At 37.1% G+C, this 25,241-nt stretch overlaps 2 protein-coding genes across 2 annotated transcripts in view; one reads left to right on the top strand and one right to left on the bottom strand.

The window, feature by feature from the left end:
• The window catches only part of LOC129240816 (uncharacterized), a 37,711-nt gene extending 13,554 nt beyond the window's left edge, over window positions 1–24,157 (bottom strand). Inside the window, exons 1-4 of the mRNA XM_054876817.1 lie at window positions 23,599–24,157; window positions 22,604–22,772; window positions 20,965–21,276; window positions 20,433–20,901 (exon numbers count right to left, since the gene is read on the bottom strand). Of these exons, the coding sequence (XP_054732792.1) occupies window positions 20,485–20,901; window positions 20,965–21,276; window positions 22,604–22,772; window positions 23,599–24,011 (1,311 nt within the window). The 5' untranslated portion in view covers window positions 24,012–24,157 and the 3' untranslated portion in view covers window positions 20,433–20,484. The remainder of the gene's footprint in view (window positions 1–20,432; window positions 20,902–20,964; window positions 21,277–22,603; window positions 22,773–23,598) is intronic.
• Window positions 1–25,241, top strand: part of LOC129240815 (uncharacterized) — a 46,813-nt gene that overhangs the window by 10,490 nt on the left and 11,082 nt on the right. Inside the window, exons 5-10 of the mRNA XM_054876816.1 lie at window positions 1,643–3,911; window positions 14,221–14,407; window positions 14,469–14,542; window positions 14,602–15,233; window positions 18,632–18,786; window positions 18,898–19,117. Coding sequence (XP_054732791.1) covers window positions 1,643–3,911; window positions 14,221–14,407; window positions 14,469–14,542; window positions 14,602–15,233; window positions 18,632–18,786; window positions 18,898–19,117 — 3,537 coding nt within the window. The remainder of the gene's footprint in view (window positions 1–1,642; window positions 3,912–14,220; window positions 14,408–14,468; window positions 14,543–14,601; window positions 15,234–18,631; window positions 18,787–18,897; window positions 19,118–25,241) is intronic.

The raw sequence follows: 25,241 nt of genomic DNA, 5'->3' as shown, positions 1-25,241 counted from the left end.
ATCATGTCCTAGAGAGGCTCTCAATGCACTGACACACGTTATTTCAATAGACCTACATATAAAGAAGACGGCAACCATGAGTGCATTTAGGTTAAATGAAGCGGGTCGCTGGAAAGAAAAAACTTATGGTTACGCTAGTCTATTATTGCGACAAACTCAGTTAACCTCGGTGAGGACTGACTACATCGTCCCGATGGTAACGTTCAATAGGAATTTTGCCACACTATTTCCATCTAAAAAAGAATGGAATAAGGGATTCTCTCTAAACACCTTCGATACCACAGTCTATACAGATGGCAGTAAAATGGATTGTGGTGTCGGAGCTGGTATATATTCTCAGAGACTTGGAATTGAAAAATCTGTGCGTCTCCCTAATACCAGTAGCGTCTTCCAAGCGGAAGTACTAGCAATTGGGGAAGCCTGTAGGTTACTAATCGCAGATTTCTCTTTTAAGGGCAATATCGCTATTCTTTCGGATAGCCAAGCTGCAATCCAGGCGCTGGATGCGACTATAACAACCTCTAAAGTGGTGGAGCAAAGTAGGAATAGCCTCACCAACTTGAGTGAAAACCATAGAGTAACCTTAATTTGGGTCCCGGGACACCGGAACATAGAAGGTAACGAAAAAGCTGATGAACTGGCAAGAGGGGGATCTGCCATGAATAGCGCTCTTGCAGTACCAGTACTCACCCCACTGGGTGCGGTCAAGAATGCAATTTCCCTAAAATACCTTCGAATTGCAGAGTGTAGATGGAGAGACCAGACGAAATGCAAAATCAGCAGAACGTTATGGCCCACCTACAACCTCAAGCAATCGTCGACATTAATAAACATGAAACGACGGGACACCTGTAGACTTACGGCAGTCATAACTGGCTTCTGGTCTATCGGAGAACAAGCCGCCAAAATGGGCATCCCTCACAACACATACTGCCATAGTTGTAAACAACCGGAGAAAAAAGAAACAATCTTCCATTTTCTCTGTGAATGCCCTGCCCTATGGAAGGACAGAATGTCAACCCTGAGCAAACCGCTGTTCGAGAGTCTCGAGCAGCTGTCTGGCTTAGACGTCAACAACCTAATAAGGTTCCTAAACCGCACAGACTGGATATAGTCCTGCTGCAAATAACTGTTAAACAATTTGGTAACGAGGATGTGGCAAAAAAATGGTGCGGAAGCGCTAGTTGGATTCTGGATGAATCACCACTCTAACCAACCAACCAACCAACCTTCACCGTGGAAAAATGTATATATGTATATACCAAATTTCATAATAATCGGTCCAGACACACACGACCAAAATCTATTCAATTCTAATGAATGCTATGTGCGGTACAAAAAATACGTGCGGCAAATAGCAAAAACACACTCACTTAACTGGCGTACCGCACACACACGCGTTATCGGATTTCAACCAAACTTCACAGAAACCTTTGCCAAAGCAACACCAACAATGTGTGAAACTTTCATTGTTTTCCTTATACGCGTTGCTGAGATTACCGGAGATAAATGCACACTTTTTTTCGGCTTAATTTTTATATATATAGATATAGAAAACTGTAAAATGATTCCACAGTTTTTCTCTAAAATTTTTGCTATGGTAGTCATTTTGAATTTCATTATACTTTCATGCTTCCCCCAGCAAGAAGGAACCACTTGAAGCTATTGTGCACTTTCTGCCCGAAGAATCCGGTTACGATTTACTGCTTCCCCATCCGGAGACCAAAGAACTACTCGCGCGCACCATTGAGGAGATACAAGAAGAAATCTTCGAAATGCGCCCATTGGCCATTACAAAATCCACCGGTTACATGCAACATTATTTACCAGTAATTTCGCGCTGCCTCGCGGAAAAGTACACACAACAGATCTACGACCAACTCAGCTACTACTTGTACGATATCGAGTTGCTGTATCAACAATACCAACACTACTATATCGAACCATTTAGAATAACCAATGTCGCAATGCCAGCGGGTGTAAATGTGCAAGGATTACAAGAAATCGCCGAATCGCTAACCATGCAGGGAGCCTATATAAATGCACCACTACCCGGTGTGGCTGGCGATCAGGCAACCATCTCCATGTACTTGGAGGGCCTTCTGAACCAAATAGCACAACGTGCACGCAAGCTAACACCGCAACAGGCCCAGCTCACCACACTGCCATACACAAAAACCAGCTGTTTAGATTTGAACATGGATTTACGCGATGTCTACACGACGGCCTTTGATAGTATTTTGAAGGTGAAATATTTTGAACGTCTATGCATTGCAGAGAACAATGAATTGCTGCACGAGCTGCTCTTGTATACGAACACTGCATCGTTCGAACGAATACACTACACCAGCCTGGAGTACAATGCGATGCGAGCGTACATAGATAATAGTCGTGTGGAAAATGTGTTCAAGATACAGGCATACGAGGAACTATCCGATAGAGATCTTTTTCCACTGCCATATTATGCAAAGTTATACTTTGGTGAGAATACTGTGAAACAGCATCTCCAGAATTGGTTGGTAAAATATAATACTTACGAGGTGGATGAGATTATGCCCGGCTGTAAGTTGTACCACTTCAAATGCAACTACAATGAAGTGTATGAGGAGCAGGAAGTTGCAGTGTTGCCATCGCCTTTGTGCTTTCGCGATTTTACACTCTTTCAAATGGAGGCCTTTTTAGAGGCTTTAGTAACGCCGGAAATGTTAAAGACACAAGACGGGCCCCACAAAATTGACGGGCCCACAAAAAGTTTCACAAAACAAAGTACAGTGGAAACGAATATCAATGGATTAGACTTGTCTATATTCATACGTCCAACTTCGCTAAAATGGCAAAAGGTCAGACGTTACATGGAGTCACAATTTTCGCGTGCTACCGGCTCAACTTTTATACCGAAACAGAGAGCCACTCAAATATCGATGCGAAAGGAAACTTCGAAGATGAATGCAGTGCCCGGATTGCCACGCGATCACCCGCTACTCAAGGGGTACAATCTAGAGGATATACGTCAAGAGATACAGATAAAGAACTCAAGCTATTACTTTCAGGAAGGTGCTCTGGAATTGTACGAGGAGCGTTGGTGTTTCACAGATATGAATAAGAATTTATTGTTCACAGTTAATGGCAATGTATTCAATATCTTTCGACCACGTTTTTGGAACACCTGTGTCTCACCATGTCTACGCTTCACGAACAAGAACAACATTTCTGTGCGTGTGCTGAATAAGGAAGAGGAATGTGCGAAGATTGTAATCAACTATCCCAATGGCTTGGCAATCTATCACCATGAGACCTATGCCGAACAGGAATGGTATACAGGAGAAACGGTGAACGGTGAGCAACGACGCATGTATGTCGCCGAAGGAGCTGTGATTGTGCATTATCAAAGTGAGGATCTAATTATGGTGATGCGTTATAATGGTGAAGTTTATCGTTTATACCAATATGAGTTTCCTGAAGGCGAGGAAGAAGAGTTGAATGAAATGACAGAAGAATTAGATCCTACACTCAAAATAGAACTAAGAGATAGCACAGCGAACAGGACAACAACACGCCGAACACAGAGGGCAAGTAAAAAGGAAAAAGAAATGGAAAATCAAAATGAAAAAGAGAAGGCTAACGAAAAGGAAGAGACAGCTACTTTTCCGGAGTCAGTACGTGTGCGAAGCGGAGCGGTGTCAGCGAAAAAATCAAGATCTTCAAAACTTTCTGATGGTTCAACATTACAAAAATCTATAGTACTAGAAGAGCGTGTTAAACGGAAAACTGCAAAGAATTTACTAATTGAGTCAATCGACAATGAACTGAAATTTCTCAATGAATTATCAAACAAATATGGTCTAACATATCTACACCTGATTGTGACCACATCGATGGGACTTATTATTAATTTAACACATCGCGGAAAGGTGAGTAGAGTTTTTGACGTGATAACGTCTTATAATTCGATTTATCAGGCTGCACGCACGAAAAAATGTGTCGTTACCTTGCTCATTAGTGTTACCTTGCTCAGTGCCGTTACCTTGCTCATTAGTGTTACCTTGCTCATTGCCGTTACCTTGCTCCCATGTCGTTACCTTGCTCATTGCCGTTACCTTGAATGAACTGCAAGCGAAAGCGCGGAACGAACGACAAAGCAAACAAAGCAAACGAACGGTAACGTTCGACATCTTGCTCTCTCCTACTTAAGTGAGCGTATATGTGTATGTATATGCGCATATGTACATATATAAATTCACGTATTTGTATTTGCATATGCCTTCTTTTTCATTATTATTAATTTGATTTACTTGAAGAATTTAAAATAAAACCAAGTTTGTTAATAATACCTGTTGTTTTAATGTTATTATTATTTTTTGACGTGATTATGTTATGTTATGTTATGATATGTTATGTTATGTTATGTTATGTTATGTTATGTTATGTTATGTTATGTTATGTTATGTTATGTTATGTTATGTTATGTTATGTTATGTTATGTTATGTTATGTTATGTTATGTTATGTTATGTTATGTTATGTTATGTTATGTTATGTTATGTTATGTTATGTTATGTTATGTTATGTTATGTTATGTTATGTTATGTTATGTTATGTTATGTTATGTTATTTTATGTTATGTTATGTTATGTTATGTTATGTTATGTTATGTTATGTTATGTTATGTTATGTTATGTTATGTTATGTTATGTTATGTTATGTTATGTTATGTTATGCTATGTTATGCTATGTTATGTTATGTTATGTTATGTTATGTTATGTTAAAGTATATTATGTTATGTTAATGTTAACTATCGTCAGTAAACCGACTTTACAGACAACCTCTTTTTTTGATTTTGCTTTGATTTGTAATTGGAATCCCTAAAGTGAGAATGCACTAAATAAATATTAGAGCTGCGTTTTGAAATGTCGCTTCGGTATTTGATGGAGAACTCACTTCACCGGATATTGGGATATTGGGTTACAAGAGCGTTTGTGATAAGGCCCATACTCTCGCTTTCACTTTCATCCTTCGCTAAACACCCCTTACACATAACAACATTGAAATCTCTAAGTCATCTATGTTCATAAAGTTTTCTCAGTGGACACAAAATGGTGGTTATAAAGAAGTAGGTGCTTCGATGATTTCCATTTCCGATCGATGCCTCAATCTCAGTACTGAGAAGGGAAAAAATCTTAAGGTGATTCCGTAGCATCAGCGACGTTTCTATGGCTTCCAATGGAGCCTAATAGCCAACGAATGAAGGCCAAACCATGACTAGTTGTTTGCTCTGTACCAAAGAACTTCGCTAGGAAAACGTTGCAGTTTTCTGGCAAGTGATGTGGTTGTTTCATCTTCAAATCGCCCGATTAAATAAAAAAAAAAATAAATAATTGGCGCGTACACTTCTGTTAGGTGTTTGGCCGAGCTCCTCCTCCTATTTGTGGTGTGCGTCTTGATGTTGTTCCACAAATGGAGGGACCTACAGTTTCAAGCCGACTCCAAACGGTAGATATTTTTATGAGGAGCTTTTTCATGGCAGAAATACACTCGGAGGTTTGCCATTGCCTGCCGAGGGGCGACCGCTATTAGAAAAATGTTTTTATTAATTTTGCTTTCACCGAGATTCGAACCAACGATCTCTCTGTGAATTCCGAATGGTAATCACGCACCAACCCATTCGGCTACGGCGGCCGCAGCCCGATTAAATACCGCATCCAAATCTTCTTCTTCATTTTCGAATCATGGTTCTAGTAATACCTGCTTTTCTCTAAAAGCATAACTAAGAATACGCCTCAAAGCTCAAAATATTTCACAAAGCCTACGTATTTTTCTGTGAGGGCGTATAAGTATACGAGTAGTAAATTGCTACTCGGTTATAGGTGCAGTGAGATCTACCTTAGGCTGACATTCATCGTCAGTCAACTTTTGTCCTCCCAAAAGTGGTGTCTGCCCAAGGGAAGTGTCCGTCTGATAGAGGTGTCCATTAGGAGCGGTTATACTGTATTCACGAATCAAGAAGAAAGTCAGATTCTATTCAGGTCGGGTACTTCCTGTGATGGTGATTGTTAGAAGTGAAGTGTAAGAGCTCCATAGTCACGCATCCATAATGTCTCACCTACAATGAGCAAAAAGCACACATTTGGCAAGTGTTTCATTACACTGTGTCTACACTAACGTCGTACGGAGTAAAGTTAATGAGTTTGTTGGACTTCCTTCCGGTATGAAGGTTTTGGTTTGTCTGTTACCTTCCATATTCGATCAGTCCAATGAAATTCCATGACTCCCTGAGTAAAGTTTTAGGGATACGTATACAAATCTCTGGACTGTCCCTTTCCAAGCGGGGATATTTGCACCTTCATTGCTTATGCATCCAATGTGACCCGGTAATCATATACATACAGGGTGACCAGGTACAATATACCCTATTCATAGATGTCATGCCGATTAATGTTGTTCTTGTTGTACCAGCATAAGCATTCCCCATACATATACGGAGAACGCTGCTGAAGTGACAGACCTCGGCCGGATATAATCCGGGTCGTTTCGGTTAAGTAGAACTGACAGTCGTGGGAACGGAGTTGAAGGCGGTTCCATACCAGCTTGGAGCATGGCTTAGGAGCGCCACCATTTGTTTTGTTTTTTAGTAGGAGGAAAGCATCGAAAGCCTAGATGGCCATTGTAGCCGTCAGTGTGGGACTTTAACCCAAACTAAAACCTCCTCTTGCCCGAACAGTTGCTTCTCCCGGAACTTTGTCGTTAAGTAATATGTCGGGAGAGCGTATATTAACTCAAATTAATCAATCTCTGTTAGTACGGGATTCTGTCCAGTGTTCGTCTCACAAAGACTCCTCAGCATTTCTATCAGCCTGGAGATCAAGCTGATGATGGCGTACGATCGCCTTTCGGACCCATTCTTCAACACGCAGCGTTTTCATGATACGCGCTGTTACTCCACTTAATGCTCACAACTAGGCTTATCGCACATATGCGTCGTAAGGTTTGCTTCTGTGGGAAGCTTGTCAAAAATCCTGCAAAGGTCTTCTCTTTCGGTGTGGAAATGTTGGCACAGGAATAGCTCTTGTTCGTCAGGGATATTGGGCAAGATGTGCGGTTTTCCATATTAAAGCACCGTAGATACTCTTTAAGATATCCGTGACCGCTTAGCAGTTGCATCACGTAGAAGTCAACTTCGACGTGCTTCCTTCGATACCATTTCGGAGCGCCACCCTGACGTGTTATTGGTCACCTCACTGTCGTCACACGCTCTCAGACTTAGTTCTATAGCGAGTATCCCTGCCAAAGAACAGACTAATCTGTACCCATGTTGGCATATAGCAGTCGTCTAAGCTGCATACCATAAGCGCCAGATCCAAAGTCAAAGCGGGTCTTAGAACCATCAGTTATCCCGACTTTCCTTCCAGGCTTTAAGTCGTTCCTTGTCTTAAATTGGATCTTCTTAGAATAAGATTGAAAGTTATGTGTGAAGTCTTGTTAGGCACGGGTCTGCATTGCTATTATTATCCTGATCCAAAGAAAAAGCAGGTCTGAGAACAATCTCTAAACCCGAATTTTCTTCCAGACTTTATTTAAGTCGTTCTTTGTCCAATTCGGGAATAAGATTAAAAATTTTGTGTAAACTGAAATCTTGTTAGGCGTCTGTCTACATTGAAGTTATGAAGTCCTTCCTTCTTTGTTTACAATACTGGGTGATTGTACGAGTATTAACTACGAATCCTCTGCATTTTCTACTGAGCTTAGACCCTTCGTAAAGAATAGTGCTTCTCTCTTGATAATAATGTGGAGATACATACAGTATGCAAAGTTCGTATTAGTACACCCTCTTACAAATAAGAATACCACGTATATTTTCAAATTTACTTTAAAGCAATTAATTTCAATCGTAGTGCGGTATTGTATAATTCATAAAAAAATAGAATAATAACAAAAACTCCGAAACATTTGCATAGAATTGAAAAAAATAGCTTTAGTAGCAGTGTAGCTATCTCTACTGCAGGCAAAATTCGTATTAGTACACTTAGTATGCGTTGAATTTGTAAACAATTTGTTGGTATTTACCGTTATTTTCGACACGATTGTGTTAAACATTCAATGTTTAACATTGGGCAGTTGCGTTTTAGTAGCCATTTGTTGAAGTTCGCGGAGTTAGTTTGCAATGTCGCCTAAACTAAGTGAATTATCAAACGAAACTAGGAGATTAATAATAAATATGAACAAAAACGGAAAGTCTTTACGCGAAATTGCGAGAACATTGCAGAAAAGTGTGTCTACAATACAAAACGTAGTCAAAATTTATAGAGACAGTGGAAGGATTGACAAAAAGCTTCGAAATGTGAACAGGGCAAAGCTTGAACAGAGGCACAAGATTTATTTGAAACGCCTTATCAGGAAAGATCCCACCGTCAGTGGAGTTTCCCTAGCTGCAGAACTAGAAAAATACTTTTCTATCAAAGTTACACCTCAAACAGTGCGCAATTATGTAAAAAAATTGGGATTTAGAAGCAGAACTGCGGTTAGAAAACCGTATGTAAGCTCAGTCAATAGAAAAAAGCGTGTTTTATTCGCCAGGCAATATTTAAACAAAAATATGCGGTTTTGGAAAAGGGTAATTTTTTAAGACGAGTGTAAATTTAATATAAAAATGTCCGATGGATACATAAAAATTTGGAGAAAGTGTAATACTAGCCTTCAAAAACGAAATCTGCAGCCTTCTTTCAAGCACGGTGGTAGTTCTCTGATGGTATGGGGATGTTTCGGGGCAAACGGAGTAGGAAAGTTGAATTTTATTGATGGAATTATGACTGCGAGGCAATATATTGATATTTAAAAAAAAAATCTACTCAAAAGTGCCAAAAAATTGGGTTGAAAAAAAAAAATGTATATCCCAACAAGATAACGACCCTAAGCACACGGGGTTGGATTCAAGGTTATTGATCCTTTATAACTGTCCAAATTATCTCAAAACACTACCACAAAGCCCCGATATTTATCCCATAGAAAATTTATGGTCGATTTTCAAAAAGCAACTGAAACATCATTAAATAAGGAACCGAGAACATTTAAAAACAGTCCTCAAATCAGAGTGGAAGAAGATTTCTCCAAATCTCACAAAAAAATTGATGTAATCTATGCCGAAGGGATTGTCTGCTGTTCTAAGGCAACGAGGATATCCTACAAAATATTAATTTTCCGAACTATCTTTTATTTACTCTTTAAATCATTAAAAATACATGTGTACTAATACGAATTTTGCTTCTGTGAAAAGTGTTAATTTTTTTCTTTCTTATTTTTTTTTTTTTGCAATTCAATACACTTTGTGAGCGGTTTTGTTATTTGGCCTTATTTTAGTTAATCTATCTATATATATAAAAATGAAATGATGTTCGTTTGTCCGCATTTTTTTGGGCCGATACGAAGCCAATTTTATTCGTTCTTTTTTCATATTATAGGGATCCACTAGGGGAAGGTTTTTAGCAAAAAAAAATTTCTTTTAAATATTTTCTTCATATAAAAAAAAGAAAAAATCAAAATATTGTACAAAACAAAACTTGCTCGATTCTTAGATTAAAGTAAGTTTCGAATCGACATTCATTTTATGTGTACAACTTTTTTGAATTTTTTGTATTTGTATTGTGATACAGAAATGTATTGTATACAGAAATTTCAAATGATTCGAATGAAAATTTTTTTTTTTTTTTATTTCTTCCATAAAATATTACACCTGTCGTTAGACAATAAGTAATTTGATTTACAAAAAGATGGAATGAGAGTGATATTGAAGGGTCAATGCCTCATTTAGAAGAAATATATACATATTATTTAAAAACAAGTGGTTAACAAACAATGACATATACGATTAGTTTACAATTGATTACAAGGATTTTGCAAGATCTGTTGGTGTTTGACGGTTAAGCCGACTTTGGGTAGATTTTTCTTTATTTGGTAGTCTTCTCATCATAGGATTTGTATGCCTTAATAGTCTATTTATGTGTCTTGTGCTAGCGCTTTGTATTGTTTCATCAATAGTATCGATGTCAAGGTCGCGATGAATATCTGCGTTAGGTATGTACCAAGGTGCATTAGTTAAGGTCCTAAGTATTTATGAAAATAATGTTTCAATTCAATTGAGCAATGCTTTCTTTGACCAATTCTATATGGAAATGAATGCGTTTGCAAACGATGTTTTCGGCTATGAACAAATGTTGGAATCGAATGAAAAAGGAAAAAAACGCGAAATGATAAAAAAGATTCTTGGAAAATTTAAAATGAATGGTGCTCCATTGGAAAAATTCAAAGGTAATAAGAACATACACAAGATAAAGTTAGAATTCGAATTTTTAGATTTATTTTGTTTATTTCTCATTTTTTTCAGAAGTACACCACACAACAACTCATTCCAACTCTGATTTTGAAATCCTGTTGGAATTGGTGATCGATAATTTTGTCACTATAATGGTCAATGGAAATTTGCGTGTATCAGACCCTGCATATTATTTACCATATCAATTTTTTATGGAACATATGGACCAAATGAACACAAAAAAATAATTTAGTTTTGTTTTGATTTTTTGCAACATTTTGGTTTTCAGTTAATACAATAAAAACAATACTTTTTTTTCGTGAACACAAAATTCTAAATTTATTACGTTGTTTGTTTAGAATTTTTTTAGAAAAAAAGTAAATTTTTTGGTTTTGAGGAAATTTGTTTATTGTTGCTATTTGTGAAAGCGTAGATATTTGTAAGTATTTGACTATAATCCTAAAAGTTAATGGAATACCACTATGACACATAGAAAACATTTTTTCAAAGGGGTGTTTTTCGAAAATTATAAAAAAAATTGTTTTCAAAAATTTTGAAGAAATAAAGTAAAATAAAAAAATTTCGAAAGCATGAAATTTTTTCAAAGCCAAATTTTCCTCAAAAAGATAAAAGATATTTCTTCGAAGAGGTGTTTTTCTAAAATTAATTACAAAAAAAAAATTTCAAAAATTTTAAACAAATAAAATAAAATAAAACTTTTTCAAGGGTATGAAATTTTTTCAAAACAAAATTTTCTGAAAACCAAACAAAATTAAAAAAAAAAATGGTGTTTTCAAAGCATTTCATATTCCACTATTAAGGGCGGGGTAAGGGTTTCAGCGTAAAAAAAACATCTTTTTTGTGAATTTTTTTTTTAAATGTGGATTGAGCAAATTTACTAAAACCTTTTGTATATTATTAAGTATACTTTTAACAATATTCTGTAATTTTTTTATGAGAAAATTTTGAAAAACCAGCCGGTGACAAAGCTTTTCCCAGAACGTCTTAAAAAAAAACAATTTGCGGTGTTCACTATATCTCGGTCGGAAATTATCTGAAATCAAAAAGCATTAAAATTTAGTTAAAGTATCATCAAATCCTCCCCCCAACGTTCTCTGATTATTTTTTTTTTCACTTCAAAATTTTTTATGGCCATCTAAAATATAAACTACAATTTTCCGCAAAAAATTCCGCCATTTTGAGGGTGTAAAACACTCTTAAATTAAAAAAAAAATGTTAACTAAACGTTGGGGGAGGTATTTTATATGTAGAAAATGTATACTAAGTTTGAAATGAATCGGTCAAGTAGTTTTTAAATGACAGTGAACACGGACTTTGAAAAAGCAGTTTTGAGAAAAACGCGTTTGAAAGTTTGTAAGCTAAAAAACACCCGTAGCTGCCAGAGATATTCTGATAAAGGACAAGAGGCTAAATAAACAATAACTTCAAGACTTTTGCTCAGATCGACATAAAGTTTTAGGAATATATTCTTGAAATGTTTAACAATAAGATAAGAGAAAAAAAATTTTTTTATTTTTTTAAAAATACAAACCCTTACCCCCCCCTTCATAGAGAATACATTTTTTCGAGGGGGTGTTTTTCAAAGCGGAAAAAAATCTTTTTTAACAAATCAATTTAAACTTTTACAAAGGTATGAAATTTTTTCAAGAACAAAATTTTCTCAAAAACGTTAAATTAAAAACAAAAATATTTAATTTTCAGCAATTAACTGAGAAGAAATTTGTTAGAGCGAAGTGTTTTTCAAAACTTCAAAAAACACTTTTTAACCAAAAAAAATAAACCTTTTTTCAAAAACAACAGGTATGATAACATTGCCTAAAAATTTCTGCACTTTTGCACGGTCTAAAGAGGCATTGATACAGAGTGTATTTCCAAACATAGTTCAACATTACAAAAACCATGATTGACTCAGCGAAAGAGCAATTTTAGCTGGGAAAAATAAGGACGTCAATGATATAAATTCAGCTATTTTAGATCAAATACCTGGTGACATAGTTGCGTATAAGTCAATGGACACTATTACTGATCAAGATGAGGTCGTAAATTATCCAACTGAATTCTTAAACTCACTCGATTTGCCAGGCTTACCACCTCATAATTTACGATTAAAAATTGGAGCACCGATTATTATGCTGCGCAATAGTAATGTGCCCCGACTTTGCAACGGTACCAGACTCGCTGTGAAGAAGCTAATGGGTAACGTTATCGAAGCAACAATTTTGAAAGGGAAGTACAAAGAAGAAGACATTTTGATACCCTGAATTCCACTGATTCCGGCGGATTTACCATTCGATTTCAAACGTTTGCAGTTCCCTATTCGCCTTGCCTTCGCTATGAGAATTAATAAGGCGCAAGGACAGTCTCTACAAATGTGCGGTATTAATTTAGAATACCCAATTTTTTCTCATGGACAATTGTATGTAGCTTGCTCACGAGTTGGCAAACCATCGTCATTATTCACGTGAAAGATGAAAAAACCAAAAACGTTGTCTACCAAAAAGTGTTACAATAAAGTTCGAATGAAATTGTATCAAAGAATTTGCTTTGTTTCGTATTAATTTTATTCTCTTTCAGCAAATCATTGAATTTATCGTCTAGCGAAGCGGGCGAGGGTACGCTAGTTATCTATAAAATAAAACGGTTTCAAGCATTTGTTTTAAAATTAATTTGAAAATATACGGGATTTTTTTCTTTATAAGGGGGTGTACTAATACGAATTTTGCATACTGTACTTATTTTTAAAAGAGACTTCTAGAAAATATGAACGTGATTGCTTTGGAGTTAAACTGGGTACATAAACAGAGTCGAATTTCGTGAAATAGTATAAGACAGGTTACGTAAACTAAAGGGTTTTCCAATAAGAGGTGTTATTCTGATATTCAAAGAAAAATGCTATTTTTTAATATAAATGGTGGGATATTTATTTCATTATAAAGAGGGAGTTATGCCGTTAATAGTGGAAAATAACATCAGGCAAATGACCACCACGACCACGCTTACAGGACAATATCCTTTTCATGAAATTTTCCATAACCGAATTGCAAAGTGGCTGTCCTATGTCCTCGATAGCCTCACGAATTCCATCTTTGAGGTCTTGAATCGACCCTGGGCTGTTGGCGTAGACCTTCTCTTTCACGTGGCCCCAAAGAAAAAAGTCCGAAGGTGTTAAATCACAAGATCTCGGTGGCCAATTGTGATCATCTCTTCGAGAGATAACACGATTTGCGATTTTAGTGGAAGCGCGCACCGTGAAGTTCGCGGTTACGCAGCGCGGGAGTAGAAAAACGCGCACAGACCTGCAGCAGTCTGCTCCAGTCACTTCATACAGGAACACATAACGCAGCGCGAACCGTGCGTGCGTACGCGAACCGTGCGTGCGCGCTTCCACTAAAATCGCAATATCTCGAGAACTATTATAGACACCATAAAATTTTTTTTTTTTTCAAAATAAAGGTTAAATCATAAGGAATCGTTACGTGTATAACAGAAAATCTAAAAATCTGGCCAAATCAACTAAAAATTGATTCAAAAATTTTTTTTGACTTTTTTTTGGTCAAAATTTCGAAATTTTTTTTTTAACATAATACTAATTTAAACTACTTATTTGTTTCTATATTGTCTGTAAATTGCATTGAAATCCATCAAACGGTTCAAGAAATATTGATTTTTGAAAAAAACACGGTCCCGATTTTCAACATGGCGTAGATGACTCAATTTTGAAAATTTTTCAAAATCCTTTTAGGCTCGAATGTATCTTACCTAGAACTAATATTTCCCAAAGTTTCAAAGAAATCGAAAGACCACTTGCAAATCTCATATTTTCTGACGGAGTCTTACCCATTAGTCCCTTTACGTACCTATTAACATGTTTCCTAAATTTACTCACTACCTTTTAGGTCTACAAAGGACACTCTTCGCCCACCCTCGAATGGCATGATTATTTCACAAACGAAAGTTATGCCCAACGTGGCGATGGTGTACGCATGATTTGGACGGCTGACTCTTTAAAGTGTTATCACGAAGATGGCACTGTTTTAATAACAACACAGGCGGAAAAAATCGAGCTATTCAGTTTTGATACAGGTACATAAGTGAATGAAACTTTCTTGAGCTTTGCGATTCCTACTTTTGCTTTATGTTTCAGAAACTGCGATCACACAGAGTTCTTCGCACATGGAAGAAGAATATGATGGAGGTGGTGACTTCGATGACTCATCGGTAAATTTTAAAAACAAATTGCAAATATCTACAATTTCAAAATCATTTTCCTACCTTAGACCAACCACTTACTCATTGAAGGTCGCTACTCGAAGGATAGCAAAATTGGTAAAAAACCAGCACCCCTAAAACCACTTCCGAGGTCAATATATACACGTGCACGCGTCTTTAATACCTTTTCACAATATCTAATGCACGGTGGTGAAGGAGAAGAGGAGCATAGAATTGATGATCCATCGTATGTGACATATCGCAACGACAGCTTCAATGTGTTGCATAAAAGATATGCTGAGGTAAAAATCGAACTGTATGAAGTGCCAATTAACAATATTGTCGTCAGTATAATGGCTATTGATGGTATATATGCATATATCTACAAAGAAATACCTGTGAGGGAGAACGTAATTTCGGACGATTACAACGAAATACCAAGTTTTACCAATGCAATGGGTGGTAGTGCCACTGGCAGCACACAAATGCAGGTACCAGTTACGAAAAGCAGTTCCATTCATACAGATGGTATTGAGTTGCGTAATTCTGCTGATTTGAGTCAGACGATCGAGCAAGAGATTATAGTGCAGACAGTGGTGAAAGTTAGCTTTGGTAATGATTTTTCCATGTCCACCACCGAAGATGCATGTGAACTTACAATGGATTTGGAACGTTATGATGAGGAGAAGGGTAAAGTGCTGTAAGTGAAATGAGGTTTAGTATGTAAATATGTCTGATTATCACTCCTGCGGCTTTGTGGTTCTTTAGCCGCGCTATTCTTACGCTACTCTTCAAGAACCAGTTTTCAGTACAAATTTGACTCTAATTTCCAGTTTAACTAACACCCCTAATTAGTTTGAATTTTCACACGATAGCGAATAAATGCTTGCAAACTTATGATATATAAAATGAGTATTAGACTATGCTCGATGCTGGGAGTTAGATGGGGTCTATCTCCTTTAATAATGTATTGGTGCTACTCAGCTGTAGTAAAGCCAATATTACTCTATGGTGCTCTAGTGTGAGTTGAGAAAAACGGCACACAAAACACCTATGGAAAGTATTTAACGTCTTGGTGACGTCACAGGTGCATTGAGAACTACTCCCACGGCAGCACTTGAAAGAATACTCAACGTACCACCGACTAGCAGCTAGATCTGCCGCAAGACTTAACTTTACCTGTAAAATATTCGAGCATAGCTCAATAGGTATAAGTTATAGGAGCAATACGGACTATATGACTTCGAAATGCAATTGGGTGAAGAGATTCCGAATAACAATAGAAGAAGAGGGGTGGAAAAGAGGTATGGAATCTAGCCCAAATACACTTAATACAGGGTGGCTGATGAATTTTGCTACATTAAGAAACTCAAATAACTTTTTTTTTAGTGTATGGAATTCATTTATTTTTTTTTCAAGTTGAAGGTCAATAAATTTTATTAAATGTAGCTTAACTAGTTTTAAAAATAATTGAATTTAAATGCCCCCCATGCTCGTTGACACAAGTGCGGCATCTTAGTAAAAAGTTGTTCATTGCTGCTTTGAGAGTTGCGACAGGAATAGCCGCAATTGTTGCCCGAATGGATTGTTTTAGTTCATCCAAATTTGTTGGCTTTGTTTTATAAACTTCTTGTTTACATAAACCCCACAAGAAAAAGTCAGGTGCAGTAAGGTCAGGCGACCTGGGGAGCCAACGAAATTCGGAGTTTTTTGAAATCAGTTTATTGGGAAATTTTCGTCGCAACTCTGTCATAACAGTCTGGGCTATGTGAGACGTTGCCCCATCTTGTTGAAACCACACAGAGTTGAAAGGAATTCTCTTTCGGCGTAGTTCTGGATAGAAAAATTCTTTCAGCATTTTCAAATAACGGTCTCCAGTAACCGTAACGGTGTGACCATTTTCTTGAAAAAAATAAGGACCGACAATACAGCGTGAAGAAACCGCACAGCACACTGTCACGCGAAGAGGATGCAATTCCGTCTCGTGGAGTATCTGTGGGTTAGAAGTACTCCATATTCGACAATTTTATTTATTCACATTGCCGTTTAAATCGAAATGGGCCTCATCAGACATGAAAAGGCAGTTTAACATGTTTTGGTCTTCTTCCACCATTTGCAGGATCTTCTGGCAAAATTCCAAGCGAATCGGCAAGTCTGCTGCATTCAGTTTGTTAACCATTTGAATTTTGTAGGGAAATAAGTCTAAATCTTTGTGCATTATTGTTTGCAAAGACTGTCGGCTGACACCAAGTTGAGCAGATAAGCTTCTTGTTGAAACCCTTGGATTGCTTTGTACATATAGCTGCAGCTACAGCAGCGATCGTTTCCTCCGTCCGAACTGGTGGGTTTCGATGATAAGGCCTTCTTGCGACTGTTCCTTGCTCAGCAAAATTATTCACCAGTCTCATTATGGTCCATCTGCTCGGGGGATCGCCGCCAAACATCCGCCTGTACTCTCTCTGTACCAAAACTACGGACTCCAGTGCGTGATAGCGGCGGACTATCCAAATTCTTGTTTGCGTGTCCCAGTTATCCATTTTAATAAATTTTAAAGATCAATCTGCAAATTAAAACAAAAATGGAACAGATAACTTAAAAAGAAAAAAAGTTATTCAATTTTTTTTTTGGTAGCGGCTTTCATCAGCCACCCTGTATATTTACTGATGGCTCGAAAATGATAGACGGAACAGGTGCAGGGATTTAGTGCGCAGAGCTAGACATCAGGCGGCCAATTAAACTCCCTGACCATTGCAGCATTTTTCAAGCAGAAGCCTTTGCGGTAGGAAAAGCTGCAGAAATAGCACTAGCAAGGACATCCAGTAACTCCAACAATAAACTCATATGAAATTTCATCTAAGACGTTCTTAGGACCAGGGAAGCCATAGAGAGACTAGCCGCAGACAGACAGTTACACATCTATTGGGTACCCGGACATAAGGGCATTGCAGGAAACGAAATTGTAGATGAGATTGCAAAAAGCGCTATTTACATACATACATACAATTCGAACAAGAAAACGACATGCTGACACCTTTAAATACGGCACACATGAAAACACGGATAGACAGGGGGTGAAATAATCTAGTAAAACCGCGAAAATCATGTGTACACTGAATGCAGACAAATACACCAGATTCGTATTAGCCTTGTCAAGTAAGAAAATCAGAACTATCGTAGGTATACTGACAGGCCACAATTTGTTAGCGACACACGCGTACAAGATGGGAATTGCAAACAATGATAGCTGCAGATTTCGCAATGAACTAGAAGAGAGGGAAACTATTTAACACCTTCTATGTTCTTGCCCTGCATTAGCTAGAACCCGAAGGAAATGTTTAGGAGCTCTACAATATGAGAGGTTAGAATGTCTCTAGGGGTTAGAGCTTAAGAGCTTACTTAGATTCGCAAAAGTTAGAGGCTTATTACAAGAAGCCTACTACAAGGAAACGTAAGGGTCAAGCTCCATATGCTACCCCTAAGATCCAATAGGTCTATGTGATGACTTTCAGCCAGCCAGGTCAACCTAACCTATGTTCGATCTTTGGTTTCTTCTTAGAACGCCCAAACTCTCGATCGTTGTTTTGTTTGTATATCCAAAATGCCTTACTTGTTACCATATCAGAGACCTAATTTGAGCCATGGCTGAATTTCTTCGACATTTTTGTACATCAATCGACACGAGCCCTATTTTTGTGCTAGTCCCACTAATGCCCAACACTTCCTCTATCTCGCGCTATCTCACACGATGATCTTGTGTTATCAATTGACGCTCAGCACCAAAAGTCAAAGTAAGTTGATCAATGCCCTCCTATTGATTTTACGTCAGAAATCGTTAAAACTCATCGGACGAAAATTTTAGGCGAGAAAAGAACAAATAAAGCGCATAAGTGAAACCGAGCTCTGATAAAACTTTTTGATAGAAAGGAGGGTAGGTTTAAACACCGAATTTCGGAGCGTTCAAAATTCACCACAATTCAATAAGCACTAGAAAACTCTTTCTTGAACAATCTCCAAATGTTAGACTTCCAAATATATGTATAAATAAATCTCATATCAATTGATCCCAAAGTATCCATATAACATTTATGCATATTTCAGCGATACTCTGGAAATACGTTTCGATTACGTGAAAAATATCGCCGATCTCTTTCAATACTTTGTCGATCAGATATCAAAATTTAAGAATTACCAAAAACCCCAGTCGAAGGAGTTTTATTTTTTGGAACATCAAAATGCGCAATGTAACATAACAGGTTAGTGATTAAATTGAATATTTTTTTTTTCAATTAAGTGCTTAAATTACGCTGTTGATTTCAAATTGTATTGATATTTTTAAACTATTTATACATTTTTCATTATTACAGGCTTCCGCTTTGTTTGTGATCTACCAAAGTCGGTAGAGTATAGCTTTTCAGCCAGCAATACTTTCACGGAACTTAAAAAGCTTAACAATATTAATGAAAAAATGACCAACGATTATCCTTGGTTCGATAAGGATATGAAGAAATTCCCACGTTTCCTTCCTTTGAAGAAAGAACGTGTGCCACCAATAAACGAAACCTTTCCGCTCGTTTTACTAACCAAGTAAGTGCATTTGTAGGTTTATATGTTTATAGGGTGATGCAATTGAAATAGAATAGAACCAAGGCACATTCATTAAAGATGGTGGCACTAGACCAACAACAATATTTTATACGTTTGATTGTCAAAGAAAAGTATAGGCAAAGTAGAAAACAAAGAATGAATTCGCTTTGTTTCACTCTGGGCTGACAGCCACATGGACACGACGAAAGGAAAAAAATAAATCAGCTGATTTACCGATACCACCTTTAATAGATTCGTCTTGAATAGAACCAGTTAAAAAAACGGCTATAATTTTTATACAGTTGGTAATGCTGTATTCATATTAGGCCTGACCTTATTTTAGATTCAGATTTAATGGAAGTTTGCCTTCGACCTCGTGGTCTTTTGTGCCTTTAATTAATCACAGTACATCAGCCAGACCCAATTCGTTTATTAAACTTAAGTAGAGCTGAGTTGGACTGAGCGTATGTGCTTTTTTTCTGGCTGAAAACGGCCGAGATGTCTCAACCTCCTCCACGCTAAGCGCTGCATTCAAGGAGCAGGTGCATTGGAGTCTCCTGGGATTGGTTACAGAAACGTAATGAGCTGATAACTACGCAGTCCGCAATGGCCTGGGAGAACGCCCGTAAGCATTCTCAGCTTATCCTTGGGGAGAGTTATGAGTTTTTTAAACCTCTTTTGGTTGTACCCTATAGTAAGGATATCGTCTGGCGTAGCGCTTGATCTTATTGCTTACAAACGTTACAAACTCAAATTTGACAGCTAAATAACACTTTTAAAACGATATACTTTCAGTTACATTATTATTATTTTTTCTCCTTATTCTTTTTCTTTTCTTCTTTCTAATTATCATAATTTTGACGTGATAACGTCTTATAATTCGATTTAACAGGCTGCACGCACGAAAAAATGTGTCGTTACGTTGCTCATTAGTGTTACCTTGCTCATTGCCGTTACCTTGCTCATATGTCGTTACCTTGCTCATTGCCGTTACCTTGAATGAACTGCAAGCGAAAACGCGGAACGAACGACAAAGCAAACAAAGCAAACGAGCGGCAACGTTCGACATCTTGCTCTCTCCTACTTAAGTGAGCGTATATGTGTATGTATATGCGCATATGTACATATATAAATTCACGTATTTGTATTTGCATATGCCTTCTTATTGATTATTATTAATTTGATTTACTTGAAGAATTTAAAATAAAACCAAGTTTGTTAATAATACCTGTTGTTTTAATGTTATGATATGTTATGTTATGTTATGTTATGTTATGTTATGTTATGTTATGTTATGTTACACTTTACAGACAACCTCTTTTTTGTAAAAAATTGTTTGCGCCTGAATTACATATAATATAATGCCCTTAGAAATCCAATACCCCCAATTCATTCAGACGATCCAAACCATAATGCAACATTTCCAAGACACGCTTGTTCTCATACATCAGCTTATGCTTTGCTGGCTGGATTGCCGGATCAATCAAACATTTTAATGTTAGACCCTGTGAATCCTCACGATCCATGCAGCACAGTGGCAATTCACAAACCATGGCATAGTAGCTAATAAATTCAAGATCACGTATTTCCTCCATCACCATTTGCCAACTGGGTATGTCAGCATCTTGAGTACCTAAATTTTTCAGTGTCGCCTTTAAATTGGTGTAGTAATGACGTAATAACTCATAGCGATGCAATTTCAAGATAGTCAATTGTACGCTGGTATTGAGAAAGAAATTGATATCGTAGCCACAGCTTCCAACGAAGTCCATTTGAAAGTCGACCTGTCGGGAAAAAACATTCAATTAATGTGTTAAACTAAAAATGCAAAAGGTTTGATGTCTTACAAACACCGCGTCCTCTGGCACCTCCGCACCCTCCACTGTCGCATATTTCATGAGTATGTTGTTTGCCCATAGATCACCATGTGTAATGACCTTGAAACGGCAACGTTCCTTTTGCATTATTCGTTTGGCGCATTCATCAAATTTCACGAGAGATAAGCGCATTTTCGCTGCGATATCTTCGAAGTCCGCCCATTCCCCTACGACTTTAGAAGCTGCGCGTATGCCACCCAAAGCAATGCCATTGAAGAAAACATCGTTGTCAAGAGCATTGTCAAAGGTTGATGGCAAAAGTGCAGCCGTTTCAGCAGGGAACTGTAAAGATTGTTTTCATATTTGTAGAATATTTAGAGAGGTCAATTATGTAAGTAGTCAATAAGATTGAATTTATTTCAGAGTGTACGAGTATAAAACCAAGTATTCGGTTTACTATATTTTTTGATGATTTTAACACCCTAAATGGTGTGTTTATGCCTACTCCCTTAGAAAAATTATTTAAACTTTAAAAGTAAATATAATGGTATATGATTTAATAGTTTTTTTATTTATTATTCGTGAAGTCAATATCCTTTTGTATGCGTTTGAACCGATTTTCGTAGCACCTTTTCCACTCCCAACCATGTCATTTAGACACCGTTTCTTAAGACGTCAAAAACGTTGAACTCGCCTTTCACTTTTAATTTGCAAGAATAAAAAGAAAGCATCGAGTACCACATCAGAGCTCATCAATTCAGTGTTTCAAATACTTATATTCACTTATGTGCGTCGAGAGCTTGCATTGACTGATTGGAGAATGTCATTCGTCTTCTGCGATTAATCTGCCTTATTTTTCCAAACATTTCTGGCAAACAAATGCCCGGTCATAGCGACATTGCGGGAAACTGCGAAGCGGATGAGCTGTTCAGACAAGAGACCTGTATGGTAATTGCCCCGCGAAAAAAGCGGATTGGGATCACCTTGACAATCTGCGCTCTACTCCTGGAACGATGGGCTTCGCGAGTGCACCGGGCAAATTCACAAACTTGTAAGGTCGCGAAATCATTCTGGCCAGTGATCTCCTAAAGATGACAAAATCTCAGCTCTCAAACTTCGTAAATGTCCGCACGGATCACCATTCACGAAGTATGTATGCATGCCGTGAGACCTGAAATTACTTCGAGTCCTTTTTGCGTCAGCTGTATGAAGGATGAGGTGAAATCATCTCAGCACCTCCACCTTAGCTGTCCTGCTCTCGTGGGACTAAAATTTAAGCATCTTGGCTCTTACTTCTTTGTTACGCCTGCTGATGTAGCAAGCTTTTATATCAAAAATATGATGAACTTCATTAGCAGCATAAAGCGGCTAACATAACCGCAAATAAGTCACCGTTCGTAATTCTCATCCTTTTTTTGCATCTGGCTTGATTTGAACCACCTATGGATGCAATTATATTTTAGTTTCGATTTTATGTGATTGATCCACAATTCTTCGCCTGCCTCGATATTCTGACACATTGCGGTTGAATTTCGTCAGCATTTCTAAGCGCCAATTGGATTTGAATGGTTACAAAATTATTCAGTGCACTGGTGCTGCTATATCACAAAACTTAAGTAACAACATACATGTGAACCTAACAATTTAATAAATATCTTCTTTAGCTCACCTTCTCAATATACTTCATGGAAGCGGCATGGAATTGCGCCAGCTTCTTCAGCACCAGTTTCGCTTCCTCCAAATTCAGACCTGCATAACGGTCCACGCTGCGATAATCAGCCGTATTTAGATCTTCTAATACGTAAATTTCACGTTCATCACGCTCACAAAAGAAACAACTAAAATATATGAATATGTAATACAATTTAAAAAATCACGAAAAACTGATCCACGATGGTATTTAAGGGGGTCTTCTGGTCTCCAGCGAAAAAAAAATCGATTTTTTTTTTTTGCATAATTTTGTTGTATGTGTATGCGAGAATACGCCACAGAAAGGATTTTTTGAAAATCGCATTTTTTCACATTTTTCTGGGCACCGAAGTGTACCCTCCTCCAGCCGTTTTCATCATAAACTTTATCTTTAAACGCGTTTCCCCGAAAATCGTGTTTTTTAAGCATTTTGGTCACACTTTTCATAGTAGTTATACTCCGATTTCAATGGTTTTAGTCTTAAAAGGTTCGGAAAACTTACCGCTAAGTTTCCCCGTGTACGATTTTTGAATTTTTTTTTCATTCCATTTTTATAACCTTTTAAAGTTCAAAAAATGAGCAAAAAAAAATTTTTTTTGCAAATTGTTGCATAACTTTTGAAAAAAATTAAAAAAAAAAATCTGTCACGAGAAAACTTAACCAGGGCAACTCTGAAGACAACGCATATCTAATTTTTGCTTTCTGATAACCCAGGTGGAAAAACCGTGACCAAAATGGAGACCTGTTTCGTTTGGAGGTGGACGTCTTCAGCGCCATTTCAAGGTCGCGGGTGTTAATTTTTTTCAAAGTCAAAACCATTTTTTAAAAGCCAAGACATGTACCTTTAAAATAAAAAAAAAAAAATTTTTAAATATTCACAGGATTTGTCACAATCAATCCCCAAAAAACCCTTCATTTCAGGGCCTCGAGACCAGAAGACTCCCTTAATGCTACTCCCCCCTTAATGCTACTCACTTTGCATACAATTTTGGCTTTATCGCTTCATTTTCATTTTTATTCTCTCTAACCGTTTGCGCGAGTATTTGCTGTATTTCCGGCAGCACATGTCGATACATTGCCAACTCATTCGAACCGAGTTCCGATATTTCTCTTATCACATCCTTCACAATTACCGTTATTTCGCGCTTTTCACTTGAATTTCGCGCACCTGAGCTGTACAAAAGGAAATGTACTTTTGCTCGATAGATGACGCTGCAAAAATTTTCACCATCTGCAATTGCACGTTTCCAATAACATTCCAATACATCTACGACATTTTTGTTGCTGTCACCAACTGCACCATTAAAGTGGCTTTCTAGTGCGCGCTTAATGTAGTCAGCGTTGAGATAGACTGGTGGTAATGACGTTTCGGTTGGCGTGGTGGACATTTTATTGATCACAATTTAATTAGTTCGTTGAACACAATGTGCATGTGGATATGCACTTTAAACGCAATATCTTATTTAAGCTTATTTTATATTACCGGTGAGTTATCGTGAAGCGCGAAAAAGCTATTCTAAGTACCATCACAGAAGAAAGCATCATTGCAACTGATTTCAAATTTTGTTGGCACTCATTCCATGCGAAAGTTATCAAAGAGCTTTAGTTGCGAAAGCAAAGCTTTTATTTTGCGTTCATTTAAATGCGATTGTGAAATTAAATTGTGAGCAAAACGTAAATATTTGTGAATTTTTCTAAAAAAAAATATTCTCTTTCCACTTAAATCTTTCTATCTCAAGAGATACATTTTTTTATAATGATAGCGATTATTTGATTAGAGCAAAAGCTGCTAAATTCTAATAGGTAGTATGTAAATATGCGAATACACTTCAATACATGTATGCATGTGTATACCCCCTAAAGGCAGTTATCAGTCTTTACACAGATAATAACACAGGCCGACAAAATTTAACCAACATTCAGGCCCAGAAACCAGACTATATATTTCCGAAGGTTTATGATGCGCTGAATCCAAATCTGGCCTCAGAATTGCTCTATCAGCTCTGGATATCCTAACCTAAAAGTGCAAAAAACCCCATTTTTGCCCATATTTGAGGTTATGTAGCCTTGCAGATGTTTTCTTTCACCAAAATTAAAGGATGGCATCTTTAAATACAATCCTTCTTTTTTCAAATGGCGTTTTGTTTACTCAAATATCATTTTTTTTCGCAGAGATATCGCATTTTGAAATTTTCATGTTTTTTTTGTATTTTTTGCACTTTTGGTTAGGATATCTCGAAAACCAGAGCTGATAGAGCAATTCTGAGGCCAGATTTGGATTCAGCGCATCATAAACCTTCGGAAATATATAGTCTGGTTTCTGGGTCTGAATGTTGGTTAAATTTTGTCGGCCTAGTTCCATTAAACACGAAAGATACGATTATCGTAAAAACTCAAACTAATAAATTAATTTTAGTTATCAATCCGAATTTTGCATGGACAGAGAAGCAGATATTAATATAGTTTAAATTATTTCGGATACTTTTCCTTGTAGACTAGTGTAATTAATAATACGAGTAATAATTTCGATAATAAAAACAAATATATTGATTGAATCAACGTATCATTAGACTGGACTTGGATTAGTCGCGGGTAGATAGGAAAACAACTTGAAATGT

The sequence above is a fragment of the Anastrepha obliqua genome, chromosome 3 (assembly GCF_027943255.1).
Source record: "Anastrepha obliqua isolate idAnaObli1 chromosome 3, idAnaObli1_1.0, whole genome shotgun sequence".
Taxonomy (NCBI): Eukaryota; Metazoa; Arthropoda; class Insecta; order Diptera; family Tephritidae; genus Anastrepha; species Anastrepha obliqua.
The sequence above is the reverse complement of the archived record's forward strand: the minus strand, read 5'-3'. Positions and strand labels throughout refer to the sequence as shown.